Source organism: Callorhinchus milii, unplaced genomic scaffold (assembly GCF_018977255.1).
Source record: "Callorhinchus milii isolate IMCB2004 unplaced genomic scaffold, IMCB_Cmil_1.0 Scaffold3, whole genome shotgun sequence".
Classification (NCBI taxonomy): Eukaryota; Metazoa; Chordata; class Chondrichthyes; order Chimaeriformes; family Callorhinchidae; genus Callorhinchus; species Callorhinchus milii.
In genome coordinates, this window is record NW_024704744.1 from 67,089,223 (window position 1) to 67,110,038 (window position 20,816).

General features: G+C 40.3%; 2 protein-coding genes and 1 pseudogene across 2 annotated transcripts in view; 1 reads left to right on the plus strand and 2 right to left on the minus strand.

The window, feature by feature from the left end:
• Positions 1–285: 285 nt before the first annotated feature.
• On the minus strand, positions 286–5,727 carry LOC103179318 (annotated as a pseudogene).
• On the plus strand, positions 3,086–9,047 carry ttll2 (tubulin tyrosine ligase-like family, member 2). The gene is made up of 2 exons (XM_042333500.1): positions 3,086–3,246; positions 6,640–9,047. The coding sequence occupies exon 2, from the start codon at positions 6,664–6,666 to the stop codon at positions 8,635–8,637; it is 1,974 nt and encodes a 657-aa protein (XP_042189434.1). The 5' UTR covers positions 3,086–3,246; positions 6,640–6,663; the 3' UTR covers positions 8,638–9,047.
• Positions 9,048–12,064: 3,017 nt separating this feature from the next.
• si:ch211-140l13.3 (centromere protein J) overlaps positions 12,065–20,816 on the minus strand; it is a 37,072-nt gene continuing 28,320 nt past the window's right edge. The window contains 6 exon segments of the mRNA XM_007894518.2: positions 12,065–12,481; positions 13,617–13,737; positions 14,665–14,749; positions 17,938–18,078; positions 20,117–20,221; positions 20,639–20,770. Of these exon segments, the coding sequence (XP_007892709.2) occupies positions 12,292–12,481; positions 13,617–13,737; positions 14,665–14,749; positions 17,938–18,078; positions 20,117–20,221; positions 20,639–20,770 (774 nt within the window). The 3' untranslated portion in view covers positions 12,065–12,291.

Below are 20,816 nucleotides of genomic sequence, written 5' to 3' on the forward strand. Positions count from 1 at the left end.
GTGCTGTACAGTCTATATAAATCTGTCACCCTAAATTAACCATGTTTAATTTAACCTAATCATAATAATAATCCTTATATTTGATATAGCGCCTTATCATGTCCTTGATACCTCTCAAAGCGCTTCACAGAATATACTGTAAGGTGTAATGATTTGTGTGTTTTGTAGGCGAAACGCAACAGCCAATTGTGCACAGCAGTGTCCCACAACAGTCGTGAATTGAGTGACCACACTGTTATTCTTATTATTAATATATTGTGATATTTAGATTATTTCCAGTATTGTTTAACAATCAACTTCACCAAACAGAATATCTTGTGTTCCAATAATTGCAACCACATCAACTAACATGTGTCCCTGAGACATTTTGTCAAGTCTGGCCAAATGAGCAAAACTGGGCACTTTAATCTTACATCTACAATGGCGACTTGTTCCATCTGACACTAAATACACTTCAAACTCCCCCTTTGGTGCTTCAATCGCTGTGTAAGTGGCCCCGGGCGAAACTTGATAACCCGCCGATTAGAAATTAAAATGAGGGATTAAAGCTTCCATTGAAGCGAGACTTCATCGCACTTCTCTTGGGAGGGGAGATTTCAGGGTCATCGGCTTTGATCTCTCCCTCAGGCATCTTGTTCGGGACCTGAAGTACAATCCTCAAACTCTGCCTCATCTCCTCCATCCGACACACATAGCAGTCATAACAATCTCATTTACTTCCTATGGGGCCATCGAATTCCACCTGGTCATAGACAGAATAGGATTGAGATTTTCTTAAATCCCATTTTATCCCAGATCACCTTAACATCACGCACTGAATCCATACTTCAATGCTTCCTGACCTGTTATGACTCCAATATCAATAATAACTCTTGCGTTTGATATAGTGCCTTATCTGAAACACTATATCAAATGCAAGGATTATTATTATTATCATGTCTTTGAGACGTCTCAAAGCGCTTCACAGAATATACCGTAAAGTGAATTGATTGTATATTTTGTGGGCGAAACATGGCAGCCAATTGTGCACAGCAGTGTCCCAAAAACAGTCGTGGATTGAGTGACCAAATTTTTATTTAAGGAATTATTATCCCGGGAAAAGCAATCTGCCAAATGACTCACAATCGGGTTCCTACTTACGGCAAGGTAAACAAAGCATATGAAGTAAGAAAACTTGCTCAGTGTTTCACCCTGCCGGGAATCGAACCCTGGTCTTTTAATTGTGAGGCGAGTAATCTAACCATTGAGCTACAGGACTCCACTAGAGGACTTGTGTGATAGTCTGACTTTAATCGAGTTTGATAACTACCGTATAATGTACAAAATGTAAATAATTAAATCATAAATATTTTAGTGTCCTTTGTTATTTTAACTGCTAGTGGATCCCCAAGATGTATACGCATTTTAATTAGATAAACATTTGCAGGACAAGGGTATAATTCTTTTTTCTAATTTAGGCAGGTTGCAAATCAGGTAATAATAATAATAATAATAATCCTTGCATTTGATATATACATATTTTGTGAAGCGCTTTGAGGCTCTGCAACGATGTGATAAGACGTTACATCATATGCAAGGATTATTATTATCATCCAGGCACAGGCCAGGACACAGACAGCAGAGTTTGGCATCATTTGGACCTTGTTAAGAGTGGAGCTGCGGAGTCCGGTGAGGAGTGCATTGGAAACCCGTTCGCTTCTCACAGTGAGTTTGAGGAGTGAGGTGTGTCCCGGCCTGTGCTGTGTGGTCCAGCCTCCTCCCCTCCCCACCAGCCTGTAACCCAGAAACAACAACAACAACAACAACAACAACAAGATTCCATTTATAGAGCGCCTTTCACGTCGGGAGGACGTCCCAAGGCGCTGTGAGTGTTGAGCTGAGATTGTGACAGCAAAGAGTCCCTGTCTCCTAGCAACAGCAGAGATTGTTTGGAGCTGGAGACCCGGGGGGTGGGGGGTGATAGGAGCAGCAGAGCCTCCCTGTGGCTTAGATACAAACCTCCCTGTGACTGAGTGAGAACCTCTGGGTAACATAGCGAGAGACTCCCCGAGAGACGCTCTGTATCATGGAGAGAACCTGTCTGAAACCTGGACACAGGCTCTCTGTAACTAGAGAGAGAGACTCCCTGTAACACACAGAGAGACCCCCTGTAACACACAGAGAGACCCCCTGTAACACACAGAGAGACCCCCTGTAACACACAGAGAGACCCCCTGTAACACACAGAGAGACCCCCTGTAACACACAGAGAGACCCCCTGTAACACAGAGAGACCCCCTGTAACACACAGAGAGACTCCCTGTAACACAGAGAGAGACCCCCTGTAACACACAGAGAGACTCCCTGTAACACAGAGAGAGACCCCCTGTAACACAGAGAGACCCCTGTAACACACAGAGAGACTCCCTGTAACACAGAGAGAGACCCCCTGTAACACACAGAGAGACTCCCTCTAACACAGAGAGAGACCCCCTGTAACACAGAGAGAGACCCCCTGTAACACAGAGAGAGACTCCCTCTAACACACAGAGAGACTCCCTCTAACACAGAGAGAGACCCCCTGTAACACACAGAGAGACTCCCTTTAACTCAGAGAGAGACCCCCTGTAACACAGAGAGAGACTCCCTGTAACACAGAGAGAGACCCCCTTTAACATAGAGAGAGACTCCCTTTAACACAGAGAGAGACTCCCTTTAACACACAGAGAGACTCCCTGTAACACACAGAGAGACTCCCTGTAACACACAGAGAGACTCCCTTTAACATAGAGACTCCCTTTAACACAGAGAGAGACTCCCTTTAACATAGAGAGAGACTCCCTTTAACAGAGAGAGAGACTCCCTTTAACAGAGAGAGAGACTCCCTTTAAGACAGAGAGAGACTCCCTTTAACAGAGAGAGAGACTCCCTTTAACAGAGAGAGAGACTCCCTTTAAGACAGAGAGAGACTCCCTTTAACACAGAGAGACTCTGTAACTGGAGAGAGGACAGACTCCCTGTAACACAGAGATTCCCTGTAGCAAAGAAAGGAGAGGAGAGAGAGAGAGAGAGTTTCTGCTACAGAGAGAGACACTCCGTGTAAAGACTCCCAGAGAAAAGAGACACCCTCTCTGTAAAAGCAAGAGAGGTGGGTGGTGGGTGGGGGGAGATTCGCCTGTACAGGATCAGCCACAAGACTGGGGGAGATTCCCTGCCACAGGAGAGGCAGAGGAGCGACAGGTCTCCCTGCAACAGTCCTTTGCAAATGTGAGTGAAAAGTGCTTTTCCTTTGCATAGAGCAACACTGTCATAAGCTTTGACACCTCGTGTGTTGGTGGAGCTGAAGATGTTGCAGACAGGTTGCAGAATATTTCAGTTGGTAATTTGTTATGACAAATGAATGAATTCATAGAAAGTACAAGTCACTTTATGTTGGCCAGTTGGTTATCCTTTATTCCAGTAATTTCCAAGGTGTGTTTAGAATTTTGAAAAGAAGAATCAGGATCAGACATTGTTTTTTCTCTGTGAAGTAGAAAGCAATACTTTTAACCATTATTTTTGCCTTCCTCTTATTTTAATGCATCTGAATGGGTGTATATTGAGGAAGGTTATATTTCAGAGGAAATGGCCACACACGAGACACTCTATCTGGCACTAAACTAAAATAAGACATTTGAATGAATGCGAGCAAAACAAAATGTTGTGAAATAAAGTAAACTTCTGAAAACTCGTCACACCAAGGAAAAAGGGTCAGCGACAAGTTATCAGGATTGCCGAGTTAAACATATGTAAAAATACATAATTAAATGCGGCCAGGATATTGATAAGCATGATGACTTGACAAGTTAAGCCAGGGTTGAGTTATCAGGAGTTTACTGCAGTAAAATTAATAAAGTGAATCTCAAATAAGAAATGGGAAAATGCTCTTGATTTCTTCAATTCCGTGATCCCTTTTGCTTCTTTGTCACTTAATAGTTCTGCTATTTTGAAAATTGCATCAGATGCTATTACTGTTGCTGTGTGGGCTACGTCTGATTAACATAAAGTGCATGACCAAACTAAGGCGATTAGGAAATATTGTTGCAGAACCTGAGCTGAGCCAGCAATGAGCCAAACCAATGCCACACGTCGCAGTAAAATCTTGTGAAATGTTTTGGATGAGACATTAAACCGAGGTCCTGTCTGCTTTTTCAGGTCAATGTTAAAGATCCCATAGCCCTATTCGAAAAGAGAAGGGGGTTTCTCCCAGTCATGGCCAACAATCCCCCAAATAAAATAAAATTTTGGTCATTCACTTCATGGCAGTTTGTAGGACATTGCTTTGAGGAAAATGGCTGTCGGGTTCACCCAAAAAACACAGTTACTGCACTTTACAAAATATCCCGTGAAGTGCTTTCGGACATCTCTTGATGTGAACTGTGCTTCACCAAATGCAACCTTTAAAAATACAAGACGCCAGTGCCGTAGATACCAAGCTTTTGGAAGTTATTGGTCTATAGTGACTGGGCTACTTTTTTTCCCCAAAAAATTTCACTTGCCATCCATGGTGATAGCTGAGTAATAGTTGGATGAGTCTCTGTGGCCAGAGTTTGCTAAGTATGTTTGCTTATATATTTAGTTTGACTCAACACTATTGCTAAACTTTTTATTCTTTTGTTGTTAGTAACGCCTCATGATTACATTGGTTGTAAATTAAGGCAATATAAATACAAATGTTTTACATTTGTACTAAATGGATTTCAATTCTATTGAGTCACTAACTGGCTCAAGCCCAATGGGCAATTCATCCAAATGTCACCAAGAGGGAGGGGATGAGGCAGAACAATTTAGGGAGAGTTTCAGAAAGCAGAGGCAAGGTGGCTCACCAAGTGAGGCATGCAACATGCAGCAGGTTTGAGTTGGTGGACTGCAGGGAATGGGCAGACGAGTAGAACTACTGGAGATTGCAAAGATATGATGAGACATTTGAAGATTGGAATGAGAATACCAAAGTGACCACTGAGGAATGGGGAACGAGTAGAGCCTATGTGGTTGGGGACAATGGACGCACAGGATTTGTGGGGTAGAGAATGTCGGTTGTGGAGTTCTAGATGATCTGGAACTTGTATAGAGTGGAAATGGTGAGACTGACTAGCAGGACATTGGGGAAATCAAGGTTATCAAAAATAATCCTTGCATTTGATATAGCACCATATCATGCCATTGAGACATCTCAAAGCACTTCACAGGTTATACTGTAGAAAGTATTTTGTGGGCAAACATATTTTGCAGTCTTGTCAAACAACGCGGTATACTTATAACAATATATAACAATCCTTGCATTTGATATTGTGCCTTTTCAAATCTTTGAGATGTCTCAAAGCGCTTCACAGTATATACTGTAAAGTGAATTGACTGTTTATTTTGTGGACGAAACGGGGAGCCAATTGCACACAGCAGTGCCCCACAAACAGTCGTGGATTCTTTTTTTTAAAGGGATTTCTATCCCCAGAAAAGTGATCTACCAATCAACTAACAACTGGGTTCCCTCAGTCTCACCATTTCCACCCTACACAAGTTCCAGATCATTCAGAGTAAACAGAAGCATATGGAGTAAAACAGCCAATAAGGAAATTGCCTTCCAATAATTTATAAAAGCCAAATAATCTTCTCTATAACTATGTAGCAGTGAATAGAATTAGTATGGTAATTTGATACATTTGTGATGACAACTGGATAATGTTGAATATTAGGTTACCTGCCAATCATCGTATTTTGATTTATTTTCATTGTTCTGTGTGCTTTTAAAATAATAATATCCCCAATTCAAGTATGATATTGCTTTTAAGCACATTGTTTCCCATTGAAAGGTATTTGTTATTACTCCTTTTCTTCAATCCCAAGAACCATCACCAAATGAAATAACATACTACTGGATCTCTGCCAGTGCCACTACATAGCTCACTCCTAGGAGGTGTGGAGAGTATCCAAAATGGCTGTCCCAATTAATCACCACCCTTGGGAAGCACTAGGCTTTCTCTCTGTGCTTTCCCAAAGGCGGAATTGTAACCTCATCGACTGCAGAACTACAGGAGATCCAAAGAATTAGTCTCCCATATTCTCCCCACCACTTTTATTACTTTTTAAATATCTTTTTCTGAATCTTTTGGTTCCTCCTTCCCTTTTTCCCCAAACTATGTGCCATTCTCAGCAGCCTTCTTCTTAGCTCTTTGTTTATTTCCCTTAGTAATTTTCTTCATGGCTGTTTGTGGGACATTGCTGCGCACAAATTGACTTCTGCCTTCTCCTACGCAATCACAATACTTTACTGTAAATCCAGTGAAGCGCTTCGAGATGTCTTCACAACATGAAAGGCACTCTTATCAAATGTATGGATTGTTTTACTTATTGGTTATATAGCACAAGAGCTGGGTTGACATGCCTTCTGATGCATACTTTGCTATGGCACAGGATTTAACTCTTATATTCTAGCTAAGGCAATACCTAGTTTCTAGGTAAACTATTGAATTTCCATCACAGTTTAATTATACAATTTTACCTACTCAACAATAGGTGTAACTTGACCATATTCAGTGATGCTAATTTTGAGTGGGTCTAATATTGGAAGCTGCTTTATTAACGTGGAATTGCTGAGACTTTTCTCCTCCCATTTCTCTTAAGGTATGGTAAAAACTGCACAAAACAATGGCATATTACCCCAGCTCAGAAGATTTAACTAAGTCATTGGTCTTTCGTTTGCATGAAAATACTCCTGAAATAGTGAGGGAAGTTCTCCTGGATCGTGAATGGATTGAATATGATGGTGAAGAGCAAGAAAAAGGTGACTGGAATTTGTATTGGCGAACATCAGGTTTTACTGCTGTTGAATACCAAAACATAATGCCTTGGCAAAGGCTAAACCACCATCCCAAAACCATGGGCATAACTCGCAAAGACAACCTTGCTCGTAATTTGAAACGCATGTCTGGGGTTTTTGGTTCAGCATCCTATAACTTTAGCCCTGTGGGTTTCATTCTTCCCAATGATTACACTAAATTTGTTGCTGAGTACACCAAAGACAAGCAGGCCAATGGTGGGAAGGCTGGATATTGGATATGCAAGCCAGTCGATCTTTCCCGGGGCAGGGGGATATTTGTATTTAAAGATATTGAAGATTTGACATACAGTTGTTCAGTTATAGTGCAAAAGTACATTAGCAATCCTCTTCTCATTTCTGGTTACAAATTTGATTTGCGAATCTATGTTTGCGTTACCAGCTTTTGCCCACTGACAATTTATATATACCAAGAAGGTTTGGTGAGGTTTGGAACAGAAAAGTTTAATCTTATGAATTTAGACAACGTCTTCTCTCATTTAACAAACACCAGCATCAACAAATTTGGACCCTCTTACACTCTGGATAAAGAGCGGGTTGGCTCAGGGTGCAAATGGACTATGAGCCAGTTTCGATCCTTTCTGCAAGGTTTGAATATAAACGAACTTCTCCTGTGGCAGAGAATCAGTAACATAGTGACTTTAACCCTGCTCACAGTTACTTCATCCATTAAACCTCTACCTAACTGCTTTGAACTCTTTGGTTTTGACATCCTTATAGATGACAATATAAAACCATGGCTTTTAGAAGTAAACTGCAGCCCAGCATTAACAATCGAGTGCACTGCCGATGTGATTGTGAAGAAAGGGCTGGTATATGACCTTTTGGACCTGCTGAACTACAAAGACATTGATCCGTTGCGCTATCGTGGCTACCCAAGGCCACAGGATTACAATGTTTTTTCTTCCAGCAGCTGCCCTTCGTTTTGCGTCACAAATTCATATGGAAACCAATCTCCTCTTCACCCTAGGACATCTAAGAAAGGAAACGCCACCTGTTCTAAAGAAGCCTGGTCCAGTTCTCAGAACCACTCACTATTGCTCTGCCGCAGAAGCTGCAATCAGTCCAGTGTATGCAACCAAAGCCCCACAAGTGAGGAGCAGAAGGTTGACACCCAAAAACTAGAGAAAGAAAATAAAAATCCCACCAGTTGTAAACCCCGGCTCACTTTTTTCCAGTGCACAGTTTCAGATGACTTTGGGATCATTTACAAAAAGGTTAGCGCTCTCCCAGCTGTGCAGTGGGCGGAGAAGAGAACTGCAACAAATGCAAAAGTCCCCAACTCACTGCCGAAGAATACGTTGACCTCCCGGTTGAGAGAGAAGATGAACAAGGGTATTGGGGGAGAGAATATCCCACCCAAGTTAAAGGATCTGCCAAAGAACAGAGGAACTATGGTACAGAATCCCAAAAGGCAGGCTACAAAAACCATCCCACGATTCCCCTCCGTTAAAGTGCAGAAGTACAAGCATACATCTTTTCCTCAGTACAGCATTTCGGAGTTTGACAAGAAGCCCCTATCTCGCATAGGAGACTTCATACTTACCTTTCCATTTAATGAAGCTACGCTAAAGTCTTCTCAGAGCATTCTAGACCTAAAGACTGTAATGCAGGAAATGCAGAAAATGCTGAAGAGACAGTTGGCCCAGGAGCACAGGAGCCCGAAACGAAAGAAAAGTGAGGCAACTGCAGATATCACTTACAGTCGAAAAGAATCTATTGCTCCTTTGCTCTGGGGACCTCGCAACCCCCCATTGCTTAGTGACTGCTGCTATCAAGTCTAAGTCATTCAATCATATTAACGCCTACTACTTTCGTTCAATAAAACAATAATCCTTAACAATGCATCAGAGGAATAAAAACTTTGTTCTAAGGAAAGAACTAAGGCTTTTTTTTAAAAAAAATACAAATACTGGTATTGGTCTAATTTATTTTTCTTGGGAAATAGTAATGTTTTGGGTGTTGGTAAGGAACCAGGTGGCACAGGTGAAGTTGATTTCTTTCTTTAAAAAAGTCAAATCTAAATCTGCATCAATATGATATCACAAAAAAATGGTAAATAGGAATGAGTATAGTGCATTTTAGTTGTTGGGTGATACTAGGACATTACCTGTTTCTTATTTACGAGAGGACTGATTGCTGTGGTGATGCTTTTGGAAAATATTTTTGTTGTTCTAGCATTGCAACAATCAAATCGGGAAAACATGTGTAAGTAAACCTTTGCTGCTTTATGTACTTATATAGCTTGGACAGCCCTTCTGTTCCATTTTACGTATGAAATGCCTTTTAATAAAATTATTTTCTGCTCTCAAGCTGTATATTGCTTATCATTATTTTGCGCAATCTTGTTCATCAATCTACGACTTCCTCTCAGGGGATTTAAAATAAATGATCTTTACCATCCATTATCTATTGTTGTTAAGTGGAGTCCTCTAGCACAGTGGTTAGAGCACTCGCTTTGCAAGTGAGAGACCTGAGTTCAATTCCAGGCAGGGCGAAACCTTGGGCAAGTCTCCTTACTCCACACGGCTAATAATAATCCCTCCAAAAAACCAAAAAAAAACCAATAATAAATTGGTCATTTTCAATCTACGACTGTTTGTGGGACATTGCTGTGCGCAATTGGCTGCCGCGTTCGCCCACAAATATACAGTCAATTCACTTTACAGTGTGTTCTGTGAAGCGCTTTAGGACGTCCTCCCGACGTGAAAAGCGCTATATCAAATGCAAGGATTATTATTATTATTAAGTGTCAGCCTGGCTGAGTTGGTAGCATTCTCGTCACTGATTCAGAAGGTTGTGGGTTCAAGTCCCTTATCGCTGGGGGTGAGCTGCATTGTCAGAGGTGCTGTCTTTCGGATAAGATGTTAAACTGAGGCCATGTCTGCCTTATCAGGTGGATATTACAGATTCCTTGACACTATTTAAAAAGAGAATCGGGACTCTCCTGATATCCCGGCCAGCAATCCTCCAAGAATAAGTTTCTTTGCGTCTACAGAAAATACTGACAATATAATTGGTCACATGGACACATAGGGTATTTTCTGGTCCTGTACACTTATATGATCCTGTCTTCTGATTGCTGTAACAGGAAGATGATCAGTTTGGTATTCTGGAACCATGAGGTCAAATGAGCTGAAGAGCTTTCTTCATTTGCAAGTCTCTGCTCATCTATATTTACAATATAAACCTCATGTTATCCTTGACTGGTTCAGATAAAGTTAGAGACATTCAGACACTCCCCCTGGGAAAGACTTTCAAAACAGTTACAATCTGCCATATCAAACATGTCCAAGTTGTGTGGGCTTGAAATGTGCTGTATCATTTACTCAAGATCACAGTTAAGAGCTGTTTTCCAGTCAAACAGATTTAGGTCTACATTAGCCATAGGCTCATAGGTTGACTGGATCCACATATAGAGCAATACTTTCAAGCCTCGTATTAAAACTGGAGGTTTAGTTGGTGATTTAATGTTAAGGCTTTCAGAAACTGACAAATCTAGAAGTACAATACCAATAATGGATTCTGTTGGTTGCTGGGGAGTTCAACATAGTTACTTCATCTCCTCTAATGCAACTGGGATTAATGCCTCACACCAGAGAGCAAATTAATTTCATGAATAATCATGAAACTGGTTGGCATTGTCCTGAGAGACAATAATTATGAGAATTGAGCCTTTATAATAATGATCCTTGCATTTGATATTACGCTTTTCACATCTTCTAGACATCCCAAAGTGCTTCACAGAATATACTGTAAAGTGAATTGACTGTATAATTGTGGGCGAACGTGACAGCCAATTGCACACAGCAATGTCCCACAAACAGTCATGGATTGAAAATGATCCATTTATTATTGTTTTGTTTTTTTAGAGGGATTATTATTAGGCGTGTGGAGTAAGGAAACTTGCCCAAGGTTTCACTCTGCCTGGAATTGAACTCAGTTCTCTCACTTGCAAAGCGAGTGCTCTAACCACTGAGCTACATCTTTGAGGCCAGTCTTCACTGTTCGAATGATGATCTTGGACAAGTCAGTAAATCCGTCCGCTTCTGAGATAACAGGCACACTCCTGCAAAAAGAACATAACCTCAGCAAAATTAGAAAGAAACAGAATTTATTTCTTCTACCTTGCTTCCTCTGCTCTTTCAGTAGCTTAGAGAGGAATCAAGTGCATATTGTCAAATCCAAATGAGCCATGAGTTATTCCCACTGAATACAGGCTGCTCTCCCAAATAACAGCGAGTTTGGCATAATTTCATGCTTTAGTATGTTTACTGTATAAAGGTTATGACCAAACCAAATAATTTAACATAGAGCAACATCTTATCAGAGCATTCAATTTCCATAACCCATATTTTGCGAATGCTTTAGACACATTACATCATCAAATAATCTACTTTGGTCTTTTAAAAAAAAGTCACTGCACTTTACAGTATATGCTTTGAAGTGCTTTGGGATGTTCTCCCGACATGAAAGTCTCTGTACCAAATGTAAGGATTATTATTATAAATAACAATAAAATCACCTTACATGCTGAAAACAACATTCAAACGTTCAAGGACTGGAGCTTTTTATCAAAATTCAACATTCAATATATTTTAAGATCTTATCTGCAAGATTGAGGCCTGAACACTCTGAATCTTGATTTGTATTGGCTAAACTATGTGAGACATGTCTCTTTTTGAGAGTAATGGATTTTGAAAGGACTTGCCATTGAAGTGATTCAGACCCCAAACTCATATTGATCCATCCAGCTGCCTTTTGAACAAGTGAAAATATAATCTGGTAAATGATTCAAGAAGAACCAGCACTATTATAGGATTTAATTTGAATAAGACACTTCATGTTAAGTGAAACATAACTTAAAGGACAAATCATTTCTGTTTACACCACACTGTATATGATTAGGAATTTTATTCCGAACACTTTGCATCTTTAATATTTACAGTTAGACAGATTAAGTTACACTTTAGAGACAAAAATGCATTATATATAAATCAAATTGAGTTATGTTAATCCATATTTATACAGTTGAAATAGAATTTTTTAATTTTCTACAAAAAGCTGCCAAATGCTGTACAGCATGTTTTTTTTTAGAAAAAACAGAATTAAAATCCCTGGAGAGAACTGTGCATTTTGTGTTTGTGTTTTATAAAATGCATGTAGGGGAATAATGTTTTGTCCACAAAATAAACAGCCAATCCACTTCACGATATATTCTCTGAAGCACTTAAACAATAAGCAATAAACCTGAATTGTTTCATTTTCCAGGAACTTGCTCAGTTCATCTTTGAAGCCCTTTGAGGATCCTTGTTTCAAAATTGTCATCAAGTTTCCCCCATAACAGAAGCAAGGTGTTTCAATTTATTTTTGTTTCTCTTCAATCTTACACTGAAGACACAAACCACACAGCATGGTATGAAACCAAAATCTACTCGTTACTTTTTATCAAGAATAATATTTCCCTCGATGTCTTTTATTCGGACACGACCCGTTGAGTACTTTGTTTCCTGTCGCCCATTGGAATACACTGTCTTCAGAGTCCCATCGGGGTATTCCCTCCGCTTGTACTGTGACGTGTGGATCTCCCGCTGCCCGTTAGTAAATTTGATAATTTTATCTCCGTTTCTGAGAAAAAAGCACAGGTTCAATATCTGTTTGGACACAGACCTCATCAGGTGCTATATAAATGCAATTTGTTATAGTTTGAAAATGTATCTCATGACCTCTAGAGCTGAACACCATATTTGGGGCTCCAGAAAATCCCTACCATAATGATCACATGTCCGGTGACCAGAAGCCGTACAGTCGGTTTCCTGCCGCCTGAAAAATGGCCAACTTCTGGGTCATCAAGTTGCCACCGAAATCATTTTCCTGCATCTTGTGCACAACACCATGTGCAGTCAAGTGCAGTGGCAACCTTATGACTGAGGAGTTGGCTATCTTTTGGCCAGTTGACGTGCAGGAAGTCGGTCAGTCCATGGACTCAGGCCAAACACGAGTTAACAGGGCACCCACATTAGAAGCGAACCAGAGTTACAAGGGGATTCTATTATGCTGAATCTCTTCCCCAAGCATGGAATTTCCGAAGGAAAAGGCAGCTCTACTGAAACCCCATAGAAATTATATATTTAAGGAATTCTTTCCCATAGTCATACTAGAGGATAGCGTATAGGAATTTATGTTACATATCAGAGCTTTGCAATGTGAGCTGCATTCCAACCTTGGACCCACAGCTGATAGGGCAGAACTTTAACATACTGCAGTAATAATGGTAACTAATAATATTTGTAGTTCATAAGAAGCTTTATCACAATGTAACTTCTCAAAGAACGGTTCCCAATAAGTTACATTGAAGAAGCACAGTGAATATCGTTGGACAAGCAACAACAAAAATCTGTGCAGACAACATCTCAAAAAGAAAACTGAGATGGACAAGGTGGTTTTTTTGTTTTGGGTGAGGGAGAAATGTTAGTCTGGACATTAGGAAACCTCCCTCCTCTTCTTGGAAACAGTGCACGAGATAATCTTTAAAGTTCACTTGAACCATCTGAACTAGAACCATAGAAATTTACAGCACAGAAGAAGGCCATTCGGCCCAACTGATATAAGGAACCTCAGTTTGATGTCCAAAGGAGGTACTTTGTCTAACATCTCAATTTATTATTTGTAATGAATCAATCCATTTCCTTTTGACAAGCGTTAATATTACAATTATTTAATTCTTTATTTGCTCAGGGCAGTGAAGGGTAAAAGCACTCACGTTTGTAGAGTCACAACCGTACCATCTGGAAAGACGCTCTGTTCTTGGCCATCAGGAAACAAATATTTGACTGTTTGGTCAGGAAATCTTATTTCCTTTTTACCATCTGGGTGATGCTTTTCTAAATCATAAACAAATGCAGGTGGGAAACATTATTAAATATTTAAACGAATTGACAAATACACAAATTTATGCAAATTAGGGACTGGCATAAGATTATTATATTATTGTTATATTATTATTATATTATTATTATTTATTATTATAAATTCTCACCATTTTATAAGTGAGTTTTTAACATGTGCTCAAAACCTTTTGCTTGTTTCTAAAAATATTATCCCAAGACACTTAGTGTTCAACATGAGGTTTATGCCCATGTTTAACCATTGTATAAACAGCTTGTATAATAACTGGTGTTCCCATTGGCTTGGATTTTGAAAGGAGCATTTGGAAATTCTTCATTTAATTTAATCTATTAATAATTATTAATAATTATTATATATAAATATGCTGCCTAAATGCGCACAGTACTATAAATATGAGCTGCCTTTTGATTTCAATTGCCATTCCGTTGCATGATCTGTGTTCATGCAACATATCCATGTAAATAAAGGAGTGAAAATTCCACTCGACTCTTTGGTTCACTCTATTTCTTAGCATTTCAGAGCCCACAGAATTTTGAAAGAGTTGTAATTTTGAAGCTGTTTTCCTGTATGTTTTTTTTAAATACTGAAGAAAAACAGCTTCAAAAGTTAGGATGGAATTCAACAACTTGCCAAATTTGCCGCTCTTTGAAATGCTGCACAAATAGAGTAAATCTAAATCCAGGTGAAATTTCTCCCCAATAGTTCTCTATTCATTGTGAACTACTGAAAAAATAATGTATACATAATCTATCCTGAATCACCTTGTCAAAGATCTGGATGTTGCATTAGGGGATTTATAATCTAATTAAATCAGCCTTTGCCTTATGCTTTAATTCCCAGTTTCTTTTAGCCAACATAAGCAACAACTGCTTTATTCACTGGATCTTTATGGCAACACCCACCTATTTGGCTGTTAGGGAAGTGCAATACCTCCATTCCATTTGGGTATGTGGTGTGTGTGGTCTTTGCATCAGCATAGTAGTAAATCTGCAAAAGTTCACAACACGTAACGTGCCTTGTTAAGCAATCATTTTTTTTATAATTCGGGATTTTATAACTGATTCTGCCCTGACATAGCTTGGAAATATCAGGTGTGAACGTCCTCATGATAATTCATACAAGGAACCTCAGTTTGATGTCCAAAGGAGGTACCTTGGCTAACATCTCAATTTATTATTTGTAATGAATCAATCCATTTACTTTTGACAAGCATTAATATTACAATTATTTAAGCACACCACCATTCTTTATTTGTTCAGGGCAGGAGAGGAAAAAAGCACTCAGGTTTACAGAGTCACAACGAGACCATTTTGCCTTCAAATTTAAGACCGTACAGAGTAGAGGAACATTCCTAAATCAGCCTTCACTTGGAAGTCAGTTTTCTGCAATGTTTGAAAAGATCCAGTTTTGAAATTAAGGTTTATTTTAAGAATTTTCTATGATTCTGCACACTTAAATTTTAAGACAAAATGATCTTATTGGCTAAGACTTGACAGAATTTCAGGCCTTTAATACACAATAGGTAATTGCATACAGTGGTTAAAAATAAAGTTTGTCTCAATAGCTGCACCAATTGTCTTTGGGGAAAGTGCTTGAATGCAGTTGGAGAGATGTTCTCATATGACAATTATCAAGTGGAACATTTATTTCTTGGACAGTAAAAGCTTCTAGTGAGCAGCCTCCTGTGACTACCTGAGGTTGGTGAACACTATTGCAGTATTGGTTGGTGAATAATGTAGCAAACTATTGCAGATATTCACCAAACTGGATGTCCACCGGATTCCTTGGTCCCTGCTCTGCAAAACAGAGAGGGAGAACTCACTCCTTATTATCTTCAACTCGGGGTGTAACTACCCAAACTCCTAAAGTTTCAAACTACACATAGTACAGGCTGGCTCATTAATGCTATCTGACTACATAATATATCTCATTTTTTAATATCCATTATCACAATATCTATCAGTTCTTCAAATAAGATAGTCTGAGGATCCCGAGCATTTGCAAGCTGTGATCAACATCAGGAGAAATAAATCCCTTGGGACGTACTCCCGACGTGAAACGCGTTATACAAATATAATTTTGTTATTGTTGTAAATCAACTGAAAGCAACCCATTCAGAGCAATATCCAGAAGGACCAAAGGAACATTTTTTCTAGTCAAGCTGTGTATCCTGATCAGTAACTTATGCCAGAAAGACTGCGTATTTTTTATAAAATAATAATAATCCTTGCATTTGATATTGCACTTTTCATGTCTTCGAGATGTCTTAAAACGCTTCACAGCTTGTACTGTAAAGTGAATTGACTGTATATTTATGGGTGAAACTCGGCAGCCAATTGCAGATCTTGGAGTCACACAAAAGAATCACCGTCATTCTTCCAACAATATTGAATGCAAGGATTATTATCATTATAAAGATGGATCAAGTAGCTTCTTATATGGTGGAGTTAATAAAGCGTATTCAGTGGTGTTTTTATAATAAGAGTCCTTGCATTTGATATAGCGCTTTATGACTTCATCGGAACATCTCAAAGAGCTTCACAGGATTTACTGTAAAGTGCACTGACTGTATTTGCAGGTAAACATGGCAGCCAACTTGCACATAGCAATATCGCATAAACAGCCATGAAGTGAATGATCAATTTTATGCTCTGGAAAACATACACAATGGATGACTCAGCCATTAAACCATTATGTCTGCCCACAAGGGTCTGATATTTATCGCCACATGTCTCACGAGTTACGGTGGAGACAACAGAGTCTAACAAGCAGTTTAAACATAGAAATTCCTAAAGTATTTAATATAAGTTACCCAGATGTGTGCTAATCACAACAGCTGAATATTTTGCTGAATAAAATGCTGTGATCCTGTTAATTGTCAGTCAAAAGCCACGATCCATAAGCTGAAATCCGTATGTGATCTGACTTCATGGACATTGACATAGCGAGCAGTGTGGGGAGGGGTGTTCCACCATAACTACATAATTTATATTCAATACTTTAACAGTTTCTAAACAAATCAAATGCTAGATACACCCATATATAATTTTTATACCTGCCAATTTTAAGTTAGATTGGAAATTATTTTTCTAATTTACTCCCCACTGGCAATATGTCTCACTGCTCCTTATCCAGCCTTCACTTGCTGGGGTGGAACTCCATGGGGATTAGATGCCCTCTGGTACGTCACTCAAGTGACCACTGTTCACGTGTGAGACGTGGCAGTGAGTGTTGGCAGGCCATTCATTTGTAAAGGCTGTCACACAACAAGGTTGACCTCCCTCCAGTCAGTGCCACACATGGAAACAACCAGCAGAGGGTGCTGCAGAGGAATCAGGAAGAGGAATCATTTTGTTTTGGTCAGCCTGGTGACTGTCACACGTGGAAACCCATCCCCATGCTTAAGAGTATCCAAACCAAGCTGGGATTTCTATGCATCCCACCGACACATGGAAATTCCACATGAGATTGTTGGAATAGAATGTACACTCTCTCCCTGGAGGGACAAATCCTGGTACCTAATCCTGGAAAGTATTAGGCACAGTTTGGCAAGAGCCAAGGCTCGGAGATCCCAGAGTGTTTGTGGGGAGTCTAACCAACTAAAACCGCATAGCTAGTCATTAATATTGCTCTCTGCCAGGCTTTGCCACTGCTTATCCAGCTAGAACCACCCTACCAGTTAGGTCTGCAGGGTTAACAGGAACCGAATGGGATAACTCCCTCCCAAGTGAATGGTCTGTCCTTCCAGGTCCTGCCGATGAGCCAGGCTGGCTGTATTGCCATCAGCAGAGCCCTGGAATACTGCGGATCCACCTGGCTCAGGAACCGGACTACCGAGACCACCACAGAGGGCTGGCTCGATTCCGACATTCTGTTGCCAGGCATGTCACCTTGGAATCCTGGATGGCTCTAACCCTGGGGAGTTCTGGACCAATTTAGCCTCCCTATGCTGCCCCAGCTGAGACAAGCAAACTCAACACAAATCAGGATACGAGCCAGAAAGCTCCATAATCTGTCAACTGCTGAACTATCACTCTCCCATTGACGAGACCCCTGGAAAATGATATTAAGAACATTTCTTCCAAGGGGTGATAGGGTCCTTTTGACTCCGGCACTCACTCATAATGCACGGTGACAGAAAGTAACTGTTGTAGACAGAGTAAGGCTACACTTACCACTTTCTGGTCTGGTGTGAATTGTTTCACATCCCCATTGAAGAATGTGACAGTGACAGACTGGCCATCTGCACTGATCTCCTTTCTCGTGCCATTGCGGAAAGTGATGATTCGACATCCATTTACCAGTATCTGTTCCAGCTGGCAGCACAGAAACACAACACACAACACTTTAAGGCAAGTCAAAGCAGACACATGATCACTGTAGCATAATAAGTATTCAATGTACCTTTCAATTTTCATGACTGCACATCACCCATTGATTTTGTAACTGAATCTTGCATCAATTATTCAAGTGCGCAAATAGCCTGATACAAGAAACTATTGTAAAGATAGAACCATTTCCTCGTTCAATTTGAATTTAATATCTTGCAAATAACATGCTACCATTACTCTAAATAACTCCCAATCTCATTCAGACCACACAAAAGTTACAAACCTCTAAATGCCTCTATTCCCAGTTAAGAAAAATAAGTACGAAAAATCCACTGACTTTTCAGTTTTTTTCATTCAAACTCAGTCTTCAGTGAAACTGAAATTGAAATGGCTGAATCCAGCTTTTGCACAATTACACAATTTCTGACACTGGGTACACACCAGATAATTTCTGAGTACCAGATAATCAACAACAACAACAACAAGATTACATTTGTATAGCGCCTTTCACGTCGGGAGGAAGTCCCAAGGCGCTGGACAGTCTACAGCATTTCAGACACTAGCTGGGGTCAGTGGGGGAGGGAGGGGGGAAGGGAAGGGAGGGCAGTGAGGTGGCCGATGGCATGGTCGAAGAGGAGGGTTTTGAGGCAGCACTTGAAGAAAGCTAAGGAGGGGGTGAGGCGGAGTAATTGGAGGGTGTAATTCCAGAGGTTGGGGGCAGAGTGGCTGAAGGCTCTCCCACCAATGGTGGGGCGGGTGGGTCAGGGGATGTGGAGCAGGCCAGAGCCGGCTGAGCGGGCGGGTTGGAAGGGGTTTAGGAGGTCACAGGGGTAGGGTGGGGCGAGGCCATGGAGGGCTTTGTAAGTGAAGACCGGAATCTTGAACTGGATCCTTTGAAGGATAGGGAGTCAGTGGAGTCGGGTGAGAGTGGGGGAGATGGGGTCACGGAGTTTGGTGCGGGAGAAGCTGCAGAGTTCTGGATTATCTGCAGCCTGTGGAGGGAGGAGTTGGGAAGGCAGACAATCACTTTATCATTGATGATTCTGTCAATTATAACTAAGAGGTAGGCTTGCCTTGATTGGTAAATAATAATATTTGTTCTTTTTTGTGATGTTCCGCTATCCGGTGCAAATACACTTTCATCAATAAAAGCTGCTTTTTTATCGTTATTTTGACAACAAAAAGGGCCAAATTCGAGATTGTTAAGCTACCATTGACATCACTTCCTGTGTGTGTCGCATGTGATCTCTGCAAAGAGTGCCACTGATGTCACTTCCGGCGTGAGGTGACGCCATCTTTCAGATAGCCCCCCTCCACCGCACGTATGAAGCGAGTCAGCAGTTTTTGGCGTCAAAAAAAATTAATAACAGTCAGTAAAAATGTAATAATAATTGAAAACAATCATCGATATTTTCTGACAAAAATCAGAGAAAAAAAATTAATTTCCACATAGACCTGTTTTACAGGGGTGAAAAATGTGATGGGAGAATTGGTCATTTTCAGTTATCATTATCACATCGACACAAATTGTGGTCAAACCAGTTGATAAGTTAGGAACTGGCTGCGAAGCTGAAACCCACCAGTGACTTCAGCACAGTGAGTGGGGCTGAAGTCAGCCTGAGGATTTCAGTGACCACCATCATGTTGACCCTCGAGCACAGCTTAAAGGTGAAATAAAGCTGACACCAATCCAGCATGATCTAGTTGGGCTGAATGACCTGTTTCCGTGCTTTAACATTCGATGTAAAGTGGAACTCATAAGCAACAATCAGGCCAACTACAGACCCAACCTTTGCACTAAAGTTAGAGGATAAGAACTAATTCCAAAATCTCCCTTCTCCACCAAATCAGGAACTAGAGGATTAAGTCCACAATATATGTTCTTTAGTCACTGACTCACTGATCACTGGAAGCAATCTATTTCTTTCATTAAAACCAGTCATAATTTTTAATCTTCAATCAAATCCTAATAAAACAATATAATTTATTTCTGTGAAGACTACATATAACATAGGTCAATTACCTTGCCATCTGGATACTGTATTTCCTCTTGGACATCTTCATTTGTAATGATACTCTTAGAAGAAATAGATTCTCTCCTTGATAAGGCAGAGTGTGGCCGCATACTCTGAAATATCAAAAACAGTCGTCACAGCTAGGCGGGAAACCTCACCAGTCACAAGAGTAGACATCTCACACGTAACAAACAAAAACTGAGCTCTACTGAAAATGTTATAGAGAGAAGTTACACCTCTGATTGGGGCATGTCGCTGCCATTTTAAAGCTCAGGTAGATAAAATTGGTCACTCACATCATGGCGATCATGCGGAACATTCTTGCGCTCAAATTGGCTGCCACCTATACCTACATAATACAAGTTACTCTATCTTACAGTAAATCCTATAAGTGCTTTGAGACATTTTGATGACCTGATAATGTGCTACATCAAATGCAAGGATTATTATTCGTTAACTAATAATATTTGTTATCTAACCAAAGAATGTGGCTCAGAGCATACTGCTTAACTCGAACAAAAAGTATAAACCTTCTGCTCAAGGTCGAAGGTCAGTTGTTTCCGATCCACTGGTGTCCTCCGCCCAACTGGGGTCGCACTGCGACTTCTACATCCGATAGGAGGCTTCTCTCGACATCTGGTCACCGTCTCCGCTGTGCTCCTCTGCAAAGCAGTGTTCAAGGGGTTAACAATCTAAGGAAGCATTACT